The following is a 19,520-nucleotide window of genomic DNA, read 5'->3' on the forward strand; positions in this document are numbered from 1 at the left end:
TAACCTTCCTAAAGAGCCATGGATCTCTCCTTAGGTTGTTAGACCTTGAAATAAAAAGTTAGGCTCTGATACCAATTGTTAGAACAGGTAGGTTCTATGGCACACACCAAGAGGGGGGGTGAATTGGTTATTTTAAAAACTTAAACAAAAAGATTTATGATTTTCTATTTTAGTTAGAGATTTGCAAAGTCAAGTTTTTAGTCTTAAAAGAATCTCCTAAAATGATTTTCAAATTAGCTTTGAAGTCGTTGGTCAACATAGAGCTAAATTGTTCTAAGGCAAAAGACCAACTTGAACATAAATGTGTTTGATGAAAATTCAATCTTAAGTATGAAAAATCATTTATGTTAATCTCATTCTTCAGAATAAGCTTTCATATTTTGAAACATGCATGAAAGGTTTTGGTTTGAAACTTAATCGTATGAAAAATCCTTTAGTTCATGCATCATGTCTTGAAACTCGTTTTGATAACGCTTCAATATTTTTCTAAGTCTGGAAGCCTAGCACCTTATAAGGAGACATATATGAAAATGGTTTCTTTTTAGAAAACTAACTCCCGGTAATTCAATAACTAACATTCATTAGTGATAAAATGATTTTTAACGAATTTTTCAAGAGATGAAAAGTGTATATCTTGGAGGTGATAAAATCGCAAAATCCTAAGTTCCTACTAAAATCCAAATTCTACTTTTTTATTCTAATGGATTTTGATTTTTTTGATATTTTTATTGAATCCAAATGGGGGGTACTTTCTTATTTACATTTATGTATTAAAGTAAATGGAAGGTAAAATATAAATTAAACAAAATGAGGACATTTACCCAAAAGCACACTTGGACAGCTTGATGTAGAAACTTTCTCGGGCCAGTATGCTCAAGACTTGCTCCAAGTGCTGCAAATGCTGGTCCCTAGTCTTCGAATAAACCAGGATATCATCGAAAAATACTAGCACAAACTTACGTAGCATGTGCTGGAAAATGTGATTCATGGCCGCCTGAAATGTGGATGGTGCGTTGCACAGGCCAAAGGGCATGACCATGTACTCGTAGTGCCCATGATGCGTGCGAAATGCTGTCTTGTGTATGTCTCCCGAGTGCATCCTGATTTGATGATAGCCTGCCCGCAAGTCTAACTTGGTGAAAATGGTGGATCCTGCTAGCTCATCTAGCATGTCATCAATGGCTGGAATCGAAAATCTGTCCTTAACTGTGGCTTTGTTGAGGGCTCGGTAATCTGTACAGAAGCGCCATGTCCCATCCTTCTTCTTGACTAGCAAAACTGGTGATGAGAAAGGACTGGTACTAGGCCGTATTAGATTTTTCTGAAGCATCTCCTTGACTTGCTTCTCAATTTCTTCTTTTTGATGGTGGGCATAACGGTAGGGAGCAACGTTGATGGGTTGCTCATCCAAGAGTGGGATGCGATGGTCGAAAGGCCGGCTTGGTGGCAGGTTTGTAGGCTCCTGCACCACTGTGGGGAATTTAGCCAAGACCACCTGAACATCTGTGGGTAGCTGCGGTACATCGGTGGATTGGAAACTGTCGGATGCGCGTGGCTGTGATGCTATCTGTATGGCATAGCACTCACTGCCAGCCCTAATCAGTTTCTGCACCACGTTCACCTCTACTGCCCTAGGAGTGCCCTGCTGCATGGATAGGCGAACCTGTCGGCCCCCTAAAGTGAACTCCATGGCCATCTGCTTGTAATCAAAGATAACTTTGCCCAGTTGGGCCAACCACTGTACACCCAGCACTATGTCTACTCTGGCCAAGGGTATGACATATAAATCAACAGAAATATAGATGTGCTGGATTTTAAGACTTACTGCCTTGCATTGCTGTGTGCATGCCAGGCGCTCCCCGCTAGCGACTCACACCTCAAATGGCTCAATGATGGTAGTCAGAATTTGTAACTTGTGGGCTACTTTGGTGCTGATGAAGTTGTGGGTTGAGCCATTGTCGATCAGCAGGCTGGCAACTTTGCCCTTGAGCATCTCTGTCACCCGCATGGTGTGTGGCCCAGTGGATCCTACCAGCGCATGAAGGGACACCTCTGGCAGATCCTCGGCCTCCACCCCGCTGTTGGCTGCAGGCATGTCATAAGGCATTTGTGGGTCTGACTCTTCATATTCCTCCTCCTCTGGTGGCTCTTCAACTTCGATCAGAAATGATTGGGCCACCTTGCACTTGTAGCCCGGGGTGAATTTTTCGTTGCAGTTGAAACAGAGGCCTTGCTCACGCCTCTTCTGCATCTCGTCCCATGATAGGCGCTTGACGCCTGGTGGTATGCGCTTGCTGGTTGCGGGTTGTGGTGCAAGTGGTGGCTTGGGTTTGGGCGCCCCAGAACTAGATCCGGCCATGGCTGGCCCTTTGTATGCCATTGCCTTGCGCGTGGCGCGCAGTTGATCATCTTTCAGCCGAGCTATTTCAATTGCTTGGCGCATCGTGGTGGGTCGGTGGAGCTTGACTTCTGCAGCAATATCCGGAAATAGGCCCCCAATGAATGCCTCGATCAAGGCCTTCTCTGGCCAATCTTCGACTTGTGTGGCCACCCTTTCGAATTCACGCTGGTAGTCCCTCAAGGATCCTGTCTGCCGCATCTTTGATAGGACTTCATCGTAGTCCACAAAGCCGGTAGGGCCAAAACGGGTGCGTACCTCCATTTCGAAATCCTTCCAACGGATGCCCCTGCCTTGGTTGTCATAGGTGCATGACAGCCACTGCCACCAATGGCTCGCCTCGCCCTCAAGGTAATAGGCGGCATACTCCACCTTTTCCTTGCTGCTCATGTCTTGTGACTTGAAAAATAAATTGGCACGGTTGAGCCAAGAGATAGGATCCTCACCCGAAAATGTGGGAAATTGTAGGCGTGGTTTGAAGGCTGGCCGGTTGGTGCTTGTGGGATTCCAATTGCCGCCTCGTGCGTCTGTCTTGAATTCACCATCAGAGCCCGATTCAGATTTGTGGCTTGCTGATGCAACAGATCGTCGCCTGTGGGAAGATGAACGGCTACTACTGCGCCTTGGCGCCTGTTGCTGCTCCACCAAGATGGTCAGATTTTGTAGCGTCCGCTCCAACCATGAGAATTTTTCGTCCATGGTGTTGGCCATGTTCTCTAAATTCTCAATACGGTCCTTGTGCGTCTGTCCTCCCGCCATTGTTGGATGACCGTTGGATAGACAACTTCTGGAAACGTCTTCCAAGCACCGAGCTTCGAAAAGAGACTGTGGGCAGACTCTCAACGAGAGCACCAATGATGGATGCCCTGGTTCCCGAAAAGGTGATTTTTGCCTAACTATCACAGGATAGAAGGTAGAAATCGGGATTGTGAAGAACACTTCACTGGTTACGTTTTTGATTTTTCATTAGCCTCAAATGAAAGGAGATCAAAGCCTTATATAGTGGCTGGCAATGACCCCTTAGATGCCTAAGTACATGAATGCAGAGAATGTAACTTAAGCAACTACATGAATGCAAGCAATAATGCTGGAAATAAAGAGATACATGAATGCTGAAAATAAAAGAGCAATTAAAGGAAACACATAATGTATGCAATTATGTATCTATTAAAGGAGCCAGATCAAGTGAACTGACTTGGCTCTTGGTCTTCATCTGATGGCTGGACGAAATGGGCTGATAGGCCTGCTGGACTGGGCTTGTGATGGGCCAGGTCTGGTGGGCTTCATCATGCTGGGCTAGGCTGGCCCCTTGTGGCTGTACTGTGGGCTGACTGTGCATGCTGGTGCTGGGCTGGGGCCCCAGATGGCGCCTGCTGGTGCACTGCTTGGTAGGTTGGGGCCTCACTTGGCGCAGCTTGCTTGTCACTGCTATCGGGTTGCTGAGAACTCTCGCCAGTTGCGCCAACTCCCGTGCTGCTGTCCGAGCCGGGTGCTGCCTGAGCCTCAAGGGTTGAGACTTGAGATCCTAAAAATGAGGACATTTACTTAAACTAAAGAAATCTAAATATGTTGTAATGTTTTCAAAATTCATTCTGTTGAAAATCTTCTTCATCTGTCGACTATGTGCTTCAATCTGTCGACTATGCATAAGGATAGTCGACTATGCTTCTTCAATCTGTCGACTATATCTTGCATCTGTCGACTATTTTTGTGTCTGTCGACTATTGTGAAAGGATAGTCGACTATGCTATTTCATCTGTCGACTATTTTTGTTCTGTAAATTCAAAATTTTCTTCACATTTTTGCAATAGTCGACTATGCATATGTATCTGTCGATTATGAGATTTTTGTGTTATAAGATAGTCGACTATGCTTTTCTGTCTGTCGACTATGGCTAGTTTTATTTGATAAAATAGTCGACTAACCTATTTGATCTGTCGACTATGTGTTTTACAGAAACTTACAACGGCTAGTTTTTCAATCTCCAACGGCTAGTTTCTCATTCTCCAACGGTCACAAACGGCTTTATTTCTCTTCAATATTGTGGGAAGCTTATATATACATATCAAGGAGATCAAGAGAAGGCTAATGGACGGGAATGAATTAATTTGAGCTTACTGTTACTCGTTTGTATTTACAGTGATTGTGCTTCAATTTTTTTCTCTCTTCAAGGCTTTGATTTTAACTTGTATTAATTCATTCAAGCCTTGTTTTTATTGTGAGAGAACTTGTAACTAAGAGTGCCCACTCTTAGCATCTCGTTTACATTTGTATCACTCTTACTTTCCTAGCTTTGTGCTAGAAGACTTGCTCGTTAAAGCAAGTGGCTGTAATTCCTAGCTAGGTGCTAGAGGGCTTGCTTATATAAGCAAGAGGTTGTAATTCTTAGTCTTGGACTAGAGGACCTACTTGGTTTAAGTAGGGGGTTTTAGTGGATGGTTTGAAAAATCCTTAGTGAGGAGCTAAGGTAGTGGATTAGGCTTGGTTAAGCCGAACCACTATAAATCCTTGTGTTTTCTTATGCTTGTGTTCTTTGATATATTTATCTTTCCAAGCATTTCATTATTCCTCCTCGGTTCTCATATTTATCTTTGTTCATTTGTCATTTTTATGGTTTACGCTTTAAAACTCTAAATCCTCAATCTGTATCAAAAAGTTTTTATATTAATGTTCTATCATTTAAGTTTTTAAAATAACCAATTCACCCCCCCTCTTGGTGTGTGCCATAGAACCTACCTGTTCTAACAGTTGCAATTATGCATTTCATGCATCATTTCATTTCTCAATCATTATGATCATTTCCATGCCATTCTAATTATGCATTTCATGCATCATTTTATTTCTCAATCATTATGCTCATTCCCATGCCATAGTCATCATGCATTTTATGCATCACTTCATTTCTCATGAATATATAATTTTCCATGCAGCATATCGGCCCTCAAGGCCTCTTATTCACATGCATGTATACATATACATAGAAAAATCATTTAGCCATTAACTTGGCTTAAGCATCGCCTACCGGGTTTATGGCCACCTTACCTGCGTCAGACGCTCTTTAGGATATCCTTTTCTCACCTCGCGATACATAGCCACCGCGCAAAATAATAAGTGTGCAAACAATAATATCATGTAATGCTCATGTAAGTTTCAAGGAAACATATCAAACATGCTACATTATTAGCAATGTTCCCATCATGATCATCATGCACACTTAGCCATTTCAAGATTATATCCTCACATGAGCCAATGATATTATCATCATATGATTTGGCATCATTCATTGAGATTCATTTCCATACCATAAATAATAATACCATGCAATGCTCATAAAGGTTTTCAAGTAAACATATCGACATGCTTCATTATTAGAAATGTTCTCATCGTGATCATCATGCACACTTAGACATTTCAAGATTATATCCTCACATGAGCTAATGGTATTTTTACCACGTGATTTAGCATTATTTATTGGGATTCATCTTCATACTATTTCTCGAGGTCCACAAGTTGATTATATGAATTTACCATTAAAAACCCATGATTTTCATTTTTAATTCCCACCATTAATTAACTTCCCCATTTTTGGGACGCTTACATATCCACGAGATGATTTTTGAAGCCAACTAAAACATCACAAGAGCTTTGGGGAAGAGTTACAAGCATTAGAAAAGAATCAGACCAAAACGAAAGAATTAATGCATTCTGTTGGTTGATCGAATGAAAGAGTTAGTCAACCAACTGAGGACTTAGTCAACCGATGAAGAAGAGTCAGTCGACTAAATAGGGACTTGGTCGACCGAGTAAAAACACTTGATTGACTAACAGAAGCTTAAATTATCACTTAGTCGACCGACTAAAATCACTTGGTTAACCGATTGAAACACTTGGTTGACTAACAGAGGCTTATATTATCACTTGATCGACCGACTAAAATCACTTGGTCGACTAACAGCCCACTTGGTCAACCGACTAAAACACTTGGTCGACCGACTGAATTACTTGGTCGACTAACAGAAGCTTATATTATCACTTGGTCGACCGACTGAGAACAAAACACTTACTTGGTCGACCGATAGAAATACTTAGTCGACTAACTGAAGAACAAAACACATATTTGGTTGACCGACTGAAGTACTTGATCGACTAACAGAAGCCTGAAACTTAAAAATAACAACGATAACCCCAAAACTCAACATCCCAAGCAAGATACACCAAACCTTGCTTCTCTAACATTGCTAATCAATCAAGTGTCATTCCTTTGAGAATTTAGGGTGAACTAGACCCTAACGAAAACTCTCAAAAAGACCCATCAATGATAAAACACAAGAGTTTAACGAAATGAGAAAATAATCCACCAATCAATATAAGCTCATGATTAGATCTTCTAATAAAATAGAAGATTCGAAGACAATGGAACCAAGAAGGAAACCAACTTGACCCAAGAGAAAAAGAACCCAAGGCTTACATTAACAAGGATTATCAACATGAACTTGCAATGAAACAACATTGGAGGAATAATAACTTGCATTTAGAATGAGAGCTTACCTCCAAAACGAAACAAGGAGGTAAGAGAACTTGCATAACCAAAAAGAAATGCAAGAAGAACTTGCCTTTGATGAAGAAAAATCCAAGGAGAAGAATGCACCCAGCTGCAACTTCACTTCAAGCTTCCATGGACATCAAAATGGAGAAGAAGAAGAAAAGAAGAAGAAGAAGAAGAAGAAGAAGAAGAAAAGAAGAAGAAGAAGAAGAAGAAGAAGAAGAAGTTTCTGCCGAAGGGAAGAAGAAAGATGACGAAAAGAATGGAGAAAGAAGCAAAAGAAGAGAAAGCATGGGGGAGGAATGGTTGCCCATCAACTTTCCAACCACTCCCTTGGCCAATTTTACCCTTTTGTCCACTCACACAATTCAAAATATCAAATGCCCATTTTTGAAATTTCTCATTTTCCTTATCTTTCTCCTTTTCTTTATTCAACCTCATTATAAAATTCCCTAATTGCCCTCACCTTTTTTCAATAAAGCAAGGACCATTGGGTCATTTTGCATTTTACAATTCTTTTCTTCTTTTCTTTTAATCCACAAAATACAAATATATATATTTTTTCATTTATTAAATTCCATCTTTAATATTTTACACATGGGCCTAAGCCCAATTCAAAAATCCACTCATACACTTATATGGGCCCAAGCCCGACTCATTGGCTCAATTAATTATAATGGCCCATTTCCATTAGCCCACCAAAAGGGTCTCAACATAACATTAAGCCCAATGGGCTTCACAACCATACAACACTTGCAATATACAAAATCTCCCCTTGGGCTCAACCCAAGTTTCCAAAGACCAATCCATTAATTTAATACATCATTTATTTATATAAATTTTGCAACATCAAGATATGCACATATATATATAAATATATATAATGCCCATGCCCACTTTACTAATTGCCCAATTCATTTTAGGCCCATGGGATTTCTCTAAACCCATCACATTCATGGACCTTAAACTCTTGGCCCAAATGGGCAACCCAATTCATGAATTTAAATACATAAATTTTGACACATAAGAATATTTCCCAACATTCAATTTAATAGAGCAAATCTCCAAATTTTCACAATTAAAATATTAATAAACTTCTAGACCTACTAACGGGTCGTTACACTAGTGACTCAAGTGATTAAGTCCGTTGGGGTATCTTAAAACCTAGTGCCTCGTGGTCATCTGACTTGGGAGTCATCGGCTGAAAGCTCGCTACAAGGGTCATCTAGAAAAGAGTGATTGAGAGCACCTATAGGGCACTTAAGGATTGAATGAAAAGACCAAGTTTGGGGGTGGAGTGCATATCACGAGTGGGAAAGTGTACAGGACCATCAAAGGGTCGAGATTCTAGCAACCTTATGCATGATATTGTACTTGACAGGATTCGTGCACACACACATGTCAAAACATGGAATAAGTCCAAAATATTTGTGTAACATTACTAGAAAACTCTGTGTGAATTATAAATGATACTAAAATCTGAGACTAACTGGAAGACTATCTAACTTGTAAGTGATTTTGAGGTGCTAACTATTCTCTACTTGAAGGGTGATATATTTGAGTCGATAGTCTTGCTCTTGACGATCAAGAGTCTATGTTTGGGGGTGTACGATAAGTGTTTTTTATACACTTAGATTAAGCCAATGAACTTAGCATTTATTCTATTAATGAGCACGATTTCTATTTTAATTTTTTTAATATTTCGCCATGTAGGTGTGAAGCATGTGTTGAAGACATTTGGAGGAAAAAGTGATAATGTTGTTGCATTTTTTGGAGCTAAACTAGGCATTAAAGGCAAGGTTAAAGGTCCACTCGGGGTTGAGGTTGATGAGGTCGCAAAGCATTGAAAGGAGGACGTCATTGTTGAAGTGTTGGAAATCAAGGAGAAATGGCTCACAGTGTTGTCGCGCAAAGCATTGCGTGGTAGAGTCGTGGTAAGAATTCCTTTCTATGGCTCACGGTGTTATCACGCAAAGCATACTGTGGTAGGGTAGTGGCTATTTAAACTTTTTGTGGCTCACGGCCTTATGGCGAAAAGCATTCTGTTGTAAGGCCATGGTTGGAAAAGTATTATGTGGCTCACAGTCCTACCACGACATGCATTTTGTGGTAAGGCCGTAGTAAGGCATAGAACATTGCGAAAAGGTCATTTTAAGCCCGTTTCCTTCCAAATCAAGTAGAGGTAGGCTCTTTCAAGGGGCACGACTTTGAAGACCTAGAAACCACTATAAAAGACTGGTTTTTGGAGGATTGAGAGGCGGTTGACGAAGAGGAAGGCAAGTCGAGGAAGGAAGCAAGGGATTTTCTTGAAGAGCTTCAGTTTTGGTTGTATTTTTCTATTCTTTCTTCTATCCCACATCATGAACTCCATTTTTATTATTCTTTCATTGGTTGAAACTATGTTAGGCTAAGTACCTTGTGGCTAAGGTGATTGATGAAACCTAGTTTAATGATGGTTTAATTAAAAGTATTTGGGTTTGATCATATTTTTGTCTTTTAAGTTGATTGTTTGTTATGCACTAATTCCATTTTGATGCTTGGCCGCCATTAAAACGTGTTTATGATTTATATTACTTTCAAGAGATTTAATATAGATTAACACTTGGTAATAAACGACATAAGGTTCGATAATAGGTAGAGATACCATTATGCCTTGTGAAATCTTATTTAAATGATCATTGTGGATAAATGCATGTTTGTATACTTGCAGATTAATTAGAGATAATTAATCTCATATGTAAGCATATATTCGATTGACCATCGAGAGAGGCTTTTGATTAACTTAGGATCATCGATTTTTAGTTCAAAGCAAGAATTATAAAACCTGATCACTGAAAGATTAAACCAGTTAAAGAACTATGGTGGATTCATGAACCCTAGTGCATTAGATTTCTGCATTTAAAAATCCAAGGAGTTATTTTGTGTTTTTAGTTAGTCATTCAGTTTTAATTAATAAAATTCCTACAGTGAGTAATTTTTTATTTTGTGTGTTTTATTAAAGTCAATAGTAGTTAAAGTATGGATCAAAAGCTAATCCTTATGGGAATTATACTTTATTCATTATTATATTACTTGTTACTGTACCGGTCACTTGGGGGAAAGAATACGGGTACAGTAGGACACACTAACACTAATTGAGGGGGAGTTAGCCACGGCCCAAAACCGTATGAAGTAGTGTGTTGACAGAAAAAGAACTGAGAATATTTGATGTGGGTGATATGGTTTACTTGAGGGTGAAATGTTTTCAGCAACATTCATTTTCTCATGCCCCTGCCTCTAAATTGAGTCCTAAATACTATGGGCCTTTTCTAGTTGTGGCAAGGTTGGGCTGGTGACCTATCATTTGTAGTTGCCAACTAATGTGAATATCCATCTTGTTTTCCACATATCCTTGCTAAGAACATCAGTGGGACCTAATGAAGCCACTAGCACTAATCTTCCTCCTACATATGAAGATCTTGCAATGGAAATTGAACCCTTAGCTGTCATGTAGAAATGTGTGATTTATCAGAATACATTACCCATTACCCAAGTTTTGGTACAGTGGTCTCATTTGCATCCAAACCATACCACTTGGGGATTATCTTAAGCAATTTTTGAGGGCGGCCTAGCTATTGAGATTTCTTTGGGACGAAATATTTTAAGGAGAGGGAAATGTAACGACCCTAGAGTTATAATAATAATAATTACAGCTTATTGTAATTACTACATTGTACCTTATTATAATATTTTTGCTACTGTTACAATTTGTACCTTTCAGTTAGAGTTGCAACTGTAAGCTAGAAGGCCTACAAATAGACTACTACTTGGAGGTTGGGAATTGATTGTGAAATAATAGAATTCTTTCTCTCCAAAAACTTCTCTCTTCCTCTTTCTCTCAGTTCTTTCTTGTTCTTCCTCACTCTCTCTCTCTCTCTTTCTTGATTTCTTCCTAAATACCTAAAGACTATGTCAGGTCTAGGAACCTGACATTGGTTCGTATAAGGCGCTGTTGATGATAATGCTCTATACATAAGATTTAATAGTTTCTTTATTAGATTAGTTGTATTTATCAATATTTTTGAATGAGTTATTATTATAGATTGGATAATATTTCATATTAGATTTGTGATACTGTTTCAATGTTTTCAGTGCTTTATGATTATTATGTGTATGAATACTATTAATCAAAATTTTTCCTGTATCCAAAGGCGAGCCTTGGTCAACAGTGAGGTTGCTCCATCGTGACCTAGTGGTCACAGGTTGTAAGTCATGAAATAGCCTTTTTATTTAAGAGTAAGTCTGCGTACAATTGACCTTCCCAAGAGTCTGCTATGTGGGAGCCTTAGTGCACTAGGTTCATCTTTTACCTTTTTTGTTATTTTCCCGTATCCATATATATGTATTTATATTTAAATTTGACATATATCATCTATTTATTTACCCAATTTTGTACACATTTTCATATCCTTCTTAGCTTTTACCTTATCCTTAAATGCTACTCTCTTTTCTTCACCTTTTACATATAATTAAAAAAAAACAAGGAACGTAAGGAGAGGAAGAAGTAGATCCGTATCTTGAATCAAATTTTGGTTCTCTTCCATTCCTGTGATGATTTTAGTTTACTCTTCCATTTCCGCAATCATTTAATAATCATCATTTTCATTAAGGCGACCCTTCAGATACTATATTGTGTGTGAAGGTTATAGGATCAATGATTGCCTCCAGTACTTTGCAGATGTAGGATTCTTGAAATATTTGGAGGTTAATAATATAAACAAATTCATTTCAAAACAGAAATGGCATTGCTACCGAAGATCAATGGTATCAGACCTTTAGCTAAGCATGTCAAGTATGGATACTGAAGTGTGCATTGCTTATTTACGTGTGAGACATGAGTTGTTTACACATGGAACACCTTGCTGCTTTGAATAAAATATCCTGGAGTTCCCAATGTTTTAAGGGAGGACAAAGTGGATTTGCACCTGCCCTTTAACTCTTGTAATTTCATAAATTGTAATTTCTCAGAACTTAGAAAGTAGTAGCTTAATGTTGTCCCTCTCTCCCGCTTAATGTGCTTTCCATCACCAGCCTTGTTCCGTGAAAGGTGATTTGCAGTTGCCGGCGGCCTTCGCTTTCTTTTAAGTAAACTTCCTTTTTTTTTTTTTTATTGTATTCCGTAAATGAATATAATAGATGGGGGATGAATTCATAATTAACCTAAATGAATATAATTAATGGGGGATGAATTCATAATTAACCTAATTGCACTCCATAAATGGGGGATGCCCCATTTATTCACAAATGCAATGTGAATAAATGGGGGATGAATTCATAATTAACCTAAATGAATATAATAGATTTGTTTTTAACCACTTCACATAAAAAAAATCTTTATGTATAATCAAACAAACTAATTGCACTCTATAACCACTTTTATGTAAGATACCTAAAATACTCTTAATGAGATTTTAAAATGAAAAGCTCACATTATCTTTAGTCTTATTTACCAAAATACCCTTATCTCTTTCACTTACTTTTCCCCTCTCTCTTCTCTTCCAATATTCACGCTTTTATTTTTTTCTCTCAATTGTCGAAACCATCAAACTTAACCATTCTTCCCACATTCAATCTTTTACTTGTTGGGTCATTTAACTTCTTCATCAATCATCACAACGACCTCATTGAAGCCGCATTCACAAGAAGTTTCTCTCTCCAACAAGTATTCAAGGTATTGATTTTGATTTATATTTGTTTTATTTTTTAAAAGTATTTTTGTGTTGACATTACTTATTAAAGTTGTGTAGAATGGTTGTGGTTGTGAATTATAACGCCCCAAAGATATTGTGATATCTAGTGTAAGAGTATATTGTGATTTATGTAATATGTGGAGATTATTAAATAAATAAATTATGCTATTGAGTTAATTATGTGGTGTATGTATTTGGATGGCAGTATGGTGTAAGTGGGTTATATTATAAAAGTGATTTGGGTTTATTTGTGTGGAGGCAAAGAGTTGTGCGCGTGAGTTGGACTGCCAAGTTCCTTTTTCTAGCTTCCTAATGCTTCAAAACATGTGAGATTGTTGTTTTTGGAATCATTGTATGTGAATTATTTGCACCCAAAGAGCCCATGTATATGTGTTCATCTAAGAGAGAGATGAGGTAGTGGTGATAACTTCGGCCATCAAAGGAAGGAATACGCACAGGAAGTAGAGAGTTTTTGGGCATCTTTGTTTCTTTGTCTTTTCATGAGTTAGCAAGAAAGGATGGTGGAAAAGCAAGCTTAGGTGGTTTATTAGCAAGTTAGAAGCAAGAAAAGGCAAAAGAAAAGGCAAGCATCCTCATCCATATAGCTATGTTTTTCCACTTATATATATGTATATGTAAATATATCATTTTGTATCAAAAGTTTCGTTTGATCTCGTTTTGTGGTTAAACTTTGTCATAACCGGTCCAAGGGGTCTTTTTTACGCCTATCTCATTGGGGATGATGCTATTTTTGATAGGGTTTTAGAGATGGTGGAGTTTTAAATTCGGTTCTGCCAAGAGAATGATGAACAGTAAAATTATAGTCAATTCCAGCACTCTGTTTTCACTTTGAAACTCAATTTTGACCTTGTTATAGTCCGAATATCTCAAAACTTAAAACATATAAGTTATATATATTCCTCTTGTCTTTTTATAGAGTCTTTAATCAACTCAATCGGATTTCAGATGAGAGAGTTATGTCCAAAATACCGAGGGATGTCAAAATTGTCTAACTTCCATTTTTTTTAAACAATGCACCCATGTTCGAATATGCTTTACGAAAATCTCCATATTCGACTATGCATTACACGCATGATTTATATAAATGCAAGAGAATTATATGAGATATTTTATGGAGCATTTTACATGATTAGAGCATGCTATCTTATTTATGTACGATTAAATGCATGGTTAAAGTCTAAGATTACTATACATGCATGGGTTCACGATGAGGTGTGCAAGCATGGGTTTATTCATACATTATTATTATCAAGATTAGTGCACCTATATTTTGTGCTAAGTGGGTAAAGTCTGCTGCGGATTATTCCGCTGGGGCATACACACGTTAGTTAGCCGATGAACTATTAGGGCCCGGGCTTGTGTGGTATGTGAACCCCACAGATCAAATCAGTGTGGGGATTATTGGCTCCGGAGGTTATTTATGTATTGTATGCATCCTAATTATGTATTTATTATATAAGCATGATTCATGTTTCAGTTGCATGATATTTTAGAGCCCCACATCAGTTTATTGTGGGTGTTAGCAGTATATTGCATGTGATATCATGGCTCATGCCAGTTTTTAGTGAGTTTTAGTTTTCCATGAGTATGGTATATTTCAAATATGCGATGGTGAGATTTAGTTATCTTTTCATGTCTCACCATCTTATGTTTCAGTTCAGCTATTCAATTTAGTTATTCCAGCTTCCAATTATTTTATATTGTTTACTGGGCCTTGTGGCTCACTTTGCTTGCATCATTCTAGGCAGGAGCAAGGCTAGAGCGAATGTCAGGCCTAGTGGAGTCTGAGTGCTGAGCTGAGACGTGTACAGAGTAGTCTAGAGTTCAGGGCTTCTTTTGATGTCAGCTTCTGTTGTTTTGTTATGTACGGGTCAAATCAGTGTATTTTGAGATTTATTATGTATATATGACCCTGATGTACACAGATTTACCACAGATATGTATGTTATTTTTGTACCCTTGTCGGGGGTTTCCAATTCTATTATTTTGCATTTTTATTTATGTGAGTGACAGGTACCATCCTTATTGACACTTTCTCCTTGGGTCCTTGAGCTAGGGTATTTAAGGGTGAGGGTGCCACATGAATAAAAAAAATTTGGTAGATATTCATTCCAGATTTGTGTGAATTTTTTTTTTTTTCAGAAAATGCACATCATCATCGAGTTTCGTTGCCCAACAAAGCTCGATAGGGCATCGTGGCTTTATTTGGGCTTCATTGTCCAACTAAGCCCAATGAGCCCAACTAACACTGAAAAAAATCAAGCATTTAGTAACAGAAAAATCTGTTGCTAAAACTTTAAATTTCTTCGCTAAATAATTTAGCAACGGATTTAGTGATGGACAGAAATTCGTCGCTAAATTTTAGCAATGGGGCAATTTAATGACAGAATCAGCGATGAAATTAATTTTGTTGCTAAACAACGACGGAATGCCATTTTGTCGCTGAATCAATAGTGGAAAAAATTAAAAGAAACGCCCGCACTTTGTGCAGGCGCCAAGTGGCCTCGCCTCTACTCGCCACTTTGCGAGCTCACCAACAACCACACGGCAGCGCTGGAATTATTTTCCACCTAGAGTTTTTTCATGCTATGAAGGTTTCGAAACATACTTCAAAAACATATTTCAAAACATGTTAAACAAAGATTTTAAATGCTCTGTTGACAAAGATGACAGAGGTTTCAAAATATACTATATAGGTTTCGAAATATATGCTTAGTTTTCAAACAAGTTTCGAAATACAGTATATAGACTTAGCAAACATTGATACCTTATCAAAAGACATTTCAAAACATGTATAGAAACATGGTAGAATGATGTTTCGAAACATGGAAAGATGGTTTCGAAACATAATGCATGAATTTTGAGATTTTCAAATATGTGAACATTCGCACCAAAACACTAGTCATGCATGTTTCGAAATATGAAAAACTTATTTCGAAATATGAGATTTTCATAAAGATTTTTCATTCTAAGGTTGGTTTTTCATCAAACACATTTTTTCATATATCAAAAAATATGATACAACACAACTTCTCACATTCAAGTCAACTATGCCACCGGAGTTCCCATCTTTAACATTAAATCTATAAATATCAATGGGTTCCAAATGCGAATATTAGGATAATGCCAATTTTTTAGCTATTTCTCCTTCAACTCACACTATGATATATCCAGCCATCTAACTAGCATCACCTCGTCTTTCATAAAACTAATGTTGAAGCATATTCCTAACATACTCCATCAGACATTGAATCAGCAATTTTCATGCATCTACTAGGGGTGCATTCAGGCATTCTGCTATGTTTGTCGTCATGATATCAAACCGCTTGCCAACTGAAAATGCGCGTGCCCAGAGACTGAAACCACCATCTCTAAGATAGGCACCGACTGCTGGAGCACATTGCTCCAATTCATTAAAGTATTTATTAAAATTTGATTCCCTATTAGCCTTCACTACCATGTAAAATAGGGCATGCACATTTTCATGCTTGAATTTAGCCTTAACATTCTGCCTAATGCGATATATACATGCAATGTGTCTGGCATTAGGGAACACCATCATTACTGCCTTCTGTATGCTCTTATGCTGGTCAGACAAAAATACCAAATCAAGTATCTCATCGCCAATTGCAGAGCACAAGTTTATTAAGAACCATTCCCATGATACATCATTCTCTAAATCTCTGACTCCCCATGTTATAGGATATACGTTGTTGTTACCATCTTTGTAAGTGACAACAAACAAACTACCAAGATATTTATCCTTTAGAAAACAAGCGTTCATAGCAATAACGGGTCGCATTTGGGAACTGAATTCGGCTAGGCATGCACCAATGGCTATGAAAAGGTATTTGAAGATGATGTTACCTTCAGTCCCGATTTCTGCAATCATCTCGAGATTTTTCAACTTCAACATATATAGATAAGATGGAAGCAACCTGAATGATTCATTCGCACCCCCTCGGATCATGTTCAAAGAATTTTCCCATGCCCGCTGTAACACCCGACCTTGCATGGGTGTGTCACTATAAGGCAATCCCTGGGAATTTTTTTTTTTTCCAAGTTCATCATGCGCGGTGTTTCAAGAACAATTGTCACATGCAAATAAGATCCCGGAAGAACCAAGTCTTGCTCGTTTAACTAACAAGATCAATAATCTTAAAACTAAACGAGACATAGTACAATGCAACAGATACATTAATATCAAAATACCGTGGCCTACCACGAGTTCCATACAAAGTGTTCCCACACCGAATTACGTATTACATACTACCAAATGATAACAGCATTATCATACAACCGTACATATATACACCAAAATAAATACTAACACCTCCAAAACGATACAACGATTATCAAACAAAACACCATTGGCCTCAACTGGCCTCGTCATCGACTTCGCAACAATCCCTGACTAGAACGTTGAATGTTCTAAGGGCATAACCCAGGTTAGATGATAAAACATCTAAGTGGTGGCATGAAACAGTTTACTAAATGCATGAAAAACATACAAGCATGGCATAAACAAACAACAACAACGCGCAAACACGTCTAACTTGAGAAATCTCCTTGACATACTCAACCTCCTGTGGAAAATCCATTCCACACACCTTCAGGGTTAACCTTACTGCGACATACTTAATCCTCGGGTGCCCTACCGTATCCACCCGTTCACCTGGATTAACCTTGTCCCATTCTCAAGAAGACCCCATCCCGTCCCATACGGACACAACAACGACACTAAAATCAACACCCCGATAATATGGAAATCACACGCCATGCACTGACTCCTTTATAAGTTAAAACAGTTGATGCAATATACCACATGTTCAATATACAAATGATGTCACAAATACATAAGAGAAATGCCTTGGCAAAACAACCCAAGTTCTGGGGGGTATAACCGCTCACTAGAACTAGTTCAATCGCGTGTAACCTAAGTTCGAGAGGGTAAAACCGCTCACCTGAACCCACTACACACACTCCAACACAATTTCAAGACAAGGTAAGACTAGAATCAAATTACTCACCTCAATTCAGAAAAGACTGATTTTTGCCTCGAAAAATGTGTCACACCTCGAAAATCATGCAATCCTTCCTTCCAACAACCCAATCGTCTCTTATTTACCATTTAAGACCTTAGAAATCAATATTTCTATTTTTTCTTAATTTTCTCTATTTTTCTTTATTTTTAAACCTTCTTTGCTTTTGGAAATTTATAAAAAATACCTAACATCAAATTTCACCAAATATTTTTTCATGAAAATTCCTAAAATAATTTTAACAAAATTAAAAAATTAATTTCAGGAGAGAACCCTACCTCACGCACCCTCACGCGCTACCCAAGGCTTCGGCGAGTGACAAATCGTCTTCTCCGACGATGGTGGTTTTCCAATGACTTCTTTTGGCCAAAACAACCACAAGGCCTTGAAGAGCTTGATGAGGCGACCTCAATGGAACCCTCAAACAACCGAAGACGTTACCGGGAAAGGGTTTAAAACCTAGTTGCAGGTCACGGTCCGGCGACCTTCGATATTCCGACCAACTCTCTAAAAGCCTATCAAACACACTCGAAACCCCTTGAAACTCTCTAGAAATGATCCTCACAACACCAGGAACAAAAGACTCTTATCCTCGAAGCTCGATTCAAGCAAAAACACAAGCAATTTCGATCGATCTTGCTTCAAAACCCTCGGCCATCAACCCCTTTTTATACTCGTTCTCAACCCAAATTTCCAGCAAATCCCATTTGTTCTTATCTCTTAAGCCCCAAATCTAGCCTCCAAACCAATCAAACAGCCCTAAATTACATGATATAGCCTTTGAAAATCTCGACCAAATCAGCGGTCACCTTTGCCATTAAAACCGGTCACTTTGCTACATTTTCCAGCCAATAGCAACTCTCAAACTTCATCATCACGTGGAGGCTACACTAGCACCCCCAGGTAACCTTCCCTATGTCTAGAGACGGCTGGCCAATAGCCACAGTACAGCCTATCAGTTTCCCACTTGAACTTTTAGATTTTTCACTTTAGCCCCCAAGAAATTTCCAATTACATTTTCTCCCAATCCTTGATACCCCTGAACTTTTTGTTAATTCCTCAACTGCCCTCAAGTTCCAATTTATCCATTTCCCTCAAGAATTTCTAGAAAATTCTCTGTTTCAACCTCCTTTGAGCAGTTTATAAAATTTGCACTTTTGCCCGGATGCCCCTAATCGCGTGTTCTTGACCTCAAACCTTTGCGAATCCCTTGATTTTGTCGAATATTTCTTATTTAGACAACTTTACCTTCATGGACTTACTTTGACATAGTCCCTCACCTTTCGTTTATGTTTTGAATATTACACTATGGCACGAAACTATGATAAATTCCATTTTGACCTGTAATTTTTGAAAGTACTCTTGATATTAAATACTAGGTATTACAACCGTTATGCGTTCTCATAACTAATGTTAACCCCAAAGTCCTTGCGAAAATCATCGATCGGTTAACATATATCGATTCACATAAGATATCAACCGATAACATGCTATCGATATATCATTTCGGAACAAATGTAGTTACATACATATCCGTTTGACACCGATATAAACATGAGAAATATATAAGTTTCACCTACCAGTTGCAATATATTAACCGATATATCAATCGATATAGAGAATTGCATACTTTTCACTAGATTGAACTTTTTGATGAAGAAGTAGAGCCAGTTTCATTTACATACCCCTTACTTTTTCATTCAAAACATCATAGAAAAGAGGATAAATTACTCTCAAATTAGTCAAGCTTCCAACATATATTGACCATCAGTTTTTCAAAGATAAGA

General features: G+C 38.2%; 1 protein-coding gene across 1 annotated transcript; it reads right to left on the bottom strand.

The window, feature by feature from the left end:
• Positions 1 to 817: 817 nt before the first annotated feature.
• LOC127808510 (uncharacterized) lies at positions 818 to 3,939 on the bottom strand. Its single transcript, XM_052347084.1, has 3 exons — positions 3,720 to 3,939; positions 1,875 to 3,294; positions 818 to 1,763 (listed from the first exon to the last, which is right to left on the bottom strand). The coding sequence occupies exons 1-3, from the start codon at positions 3,937 to 3,939 to the stop codon at positions 818 to 820; spliced, it is 2,586 nt and encodes an 861-aa protein (XP_052203044.1).
• Between the last annotated feature and the right edge of the window lie 15,581 nt (positions 3,940 to 19,520).

The sequence above is a fragment of the Diospyros lotus genome, chromosome 8 (genome assembly GCF_014633365.1).
Source record: "Diospyros lotus cultivar Yz01 chromosome 8, ASM1463336v1, whole genome shotgun sequence".
Taxonomy (NCBI): domain Eukaryota; kingdom Viridiplantae; phylum Streptophyta; class Magnoliopsida; order Ericales; family Ebenaceae; genus Diospyros; species Diospyros lotus.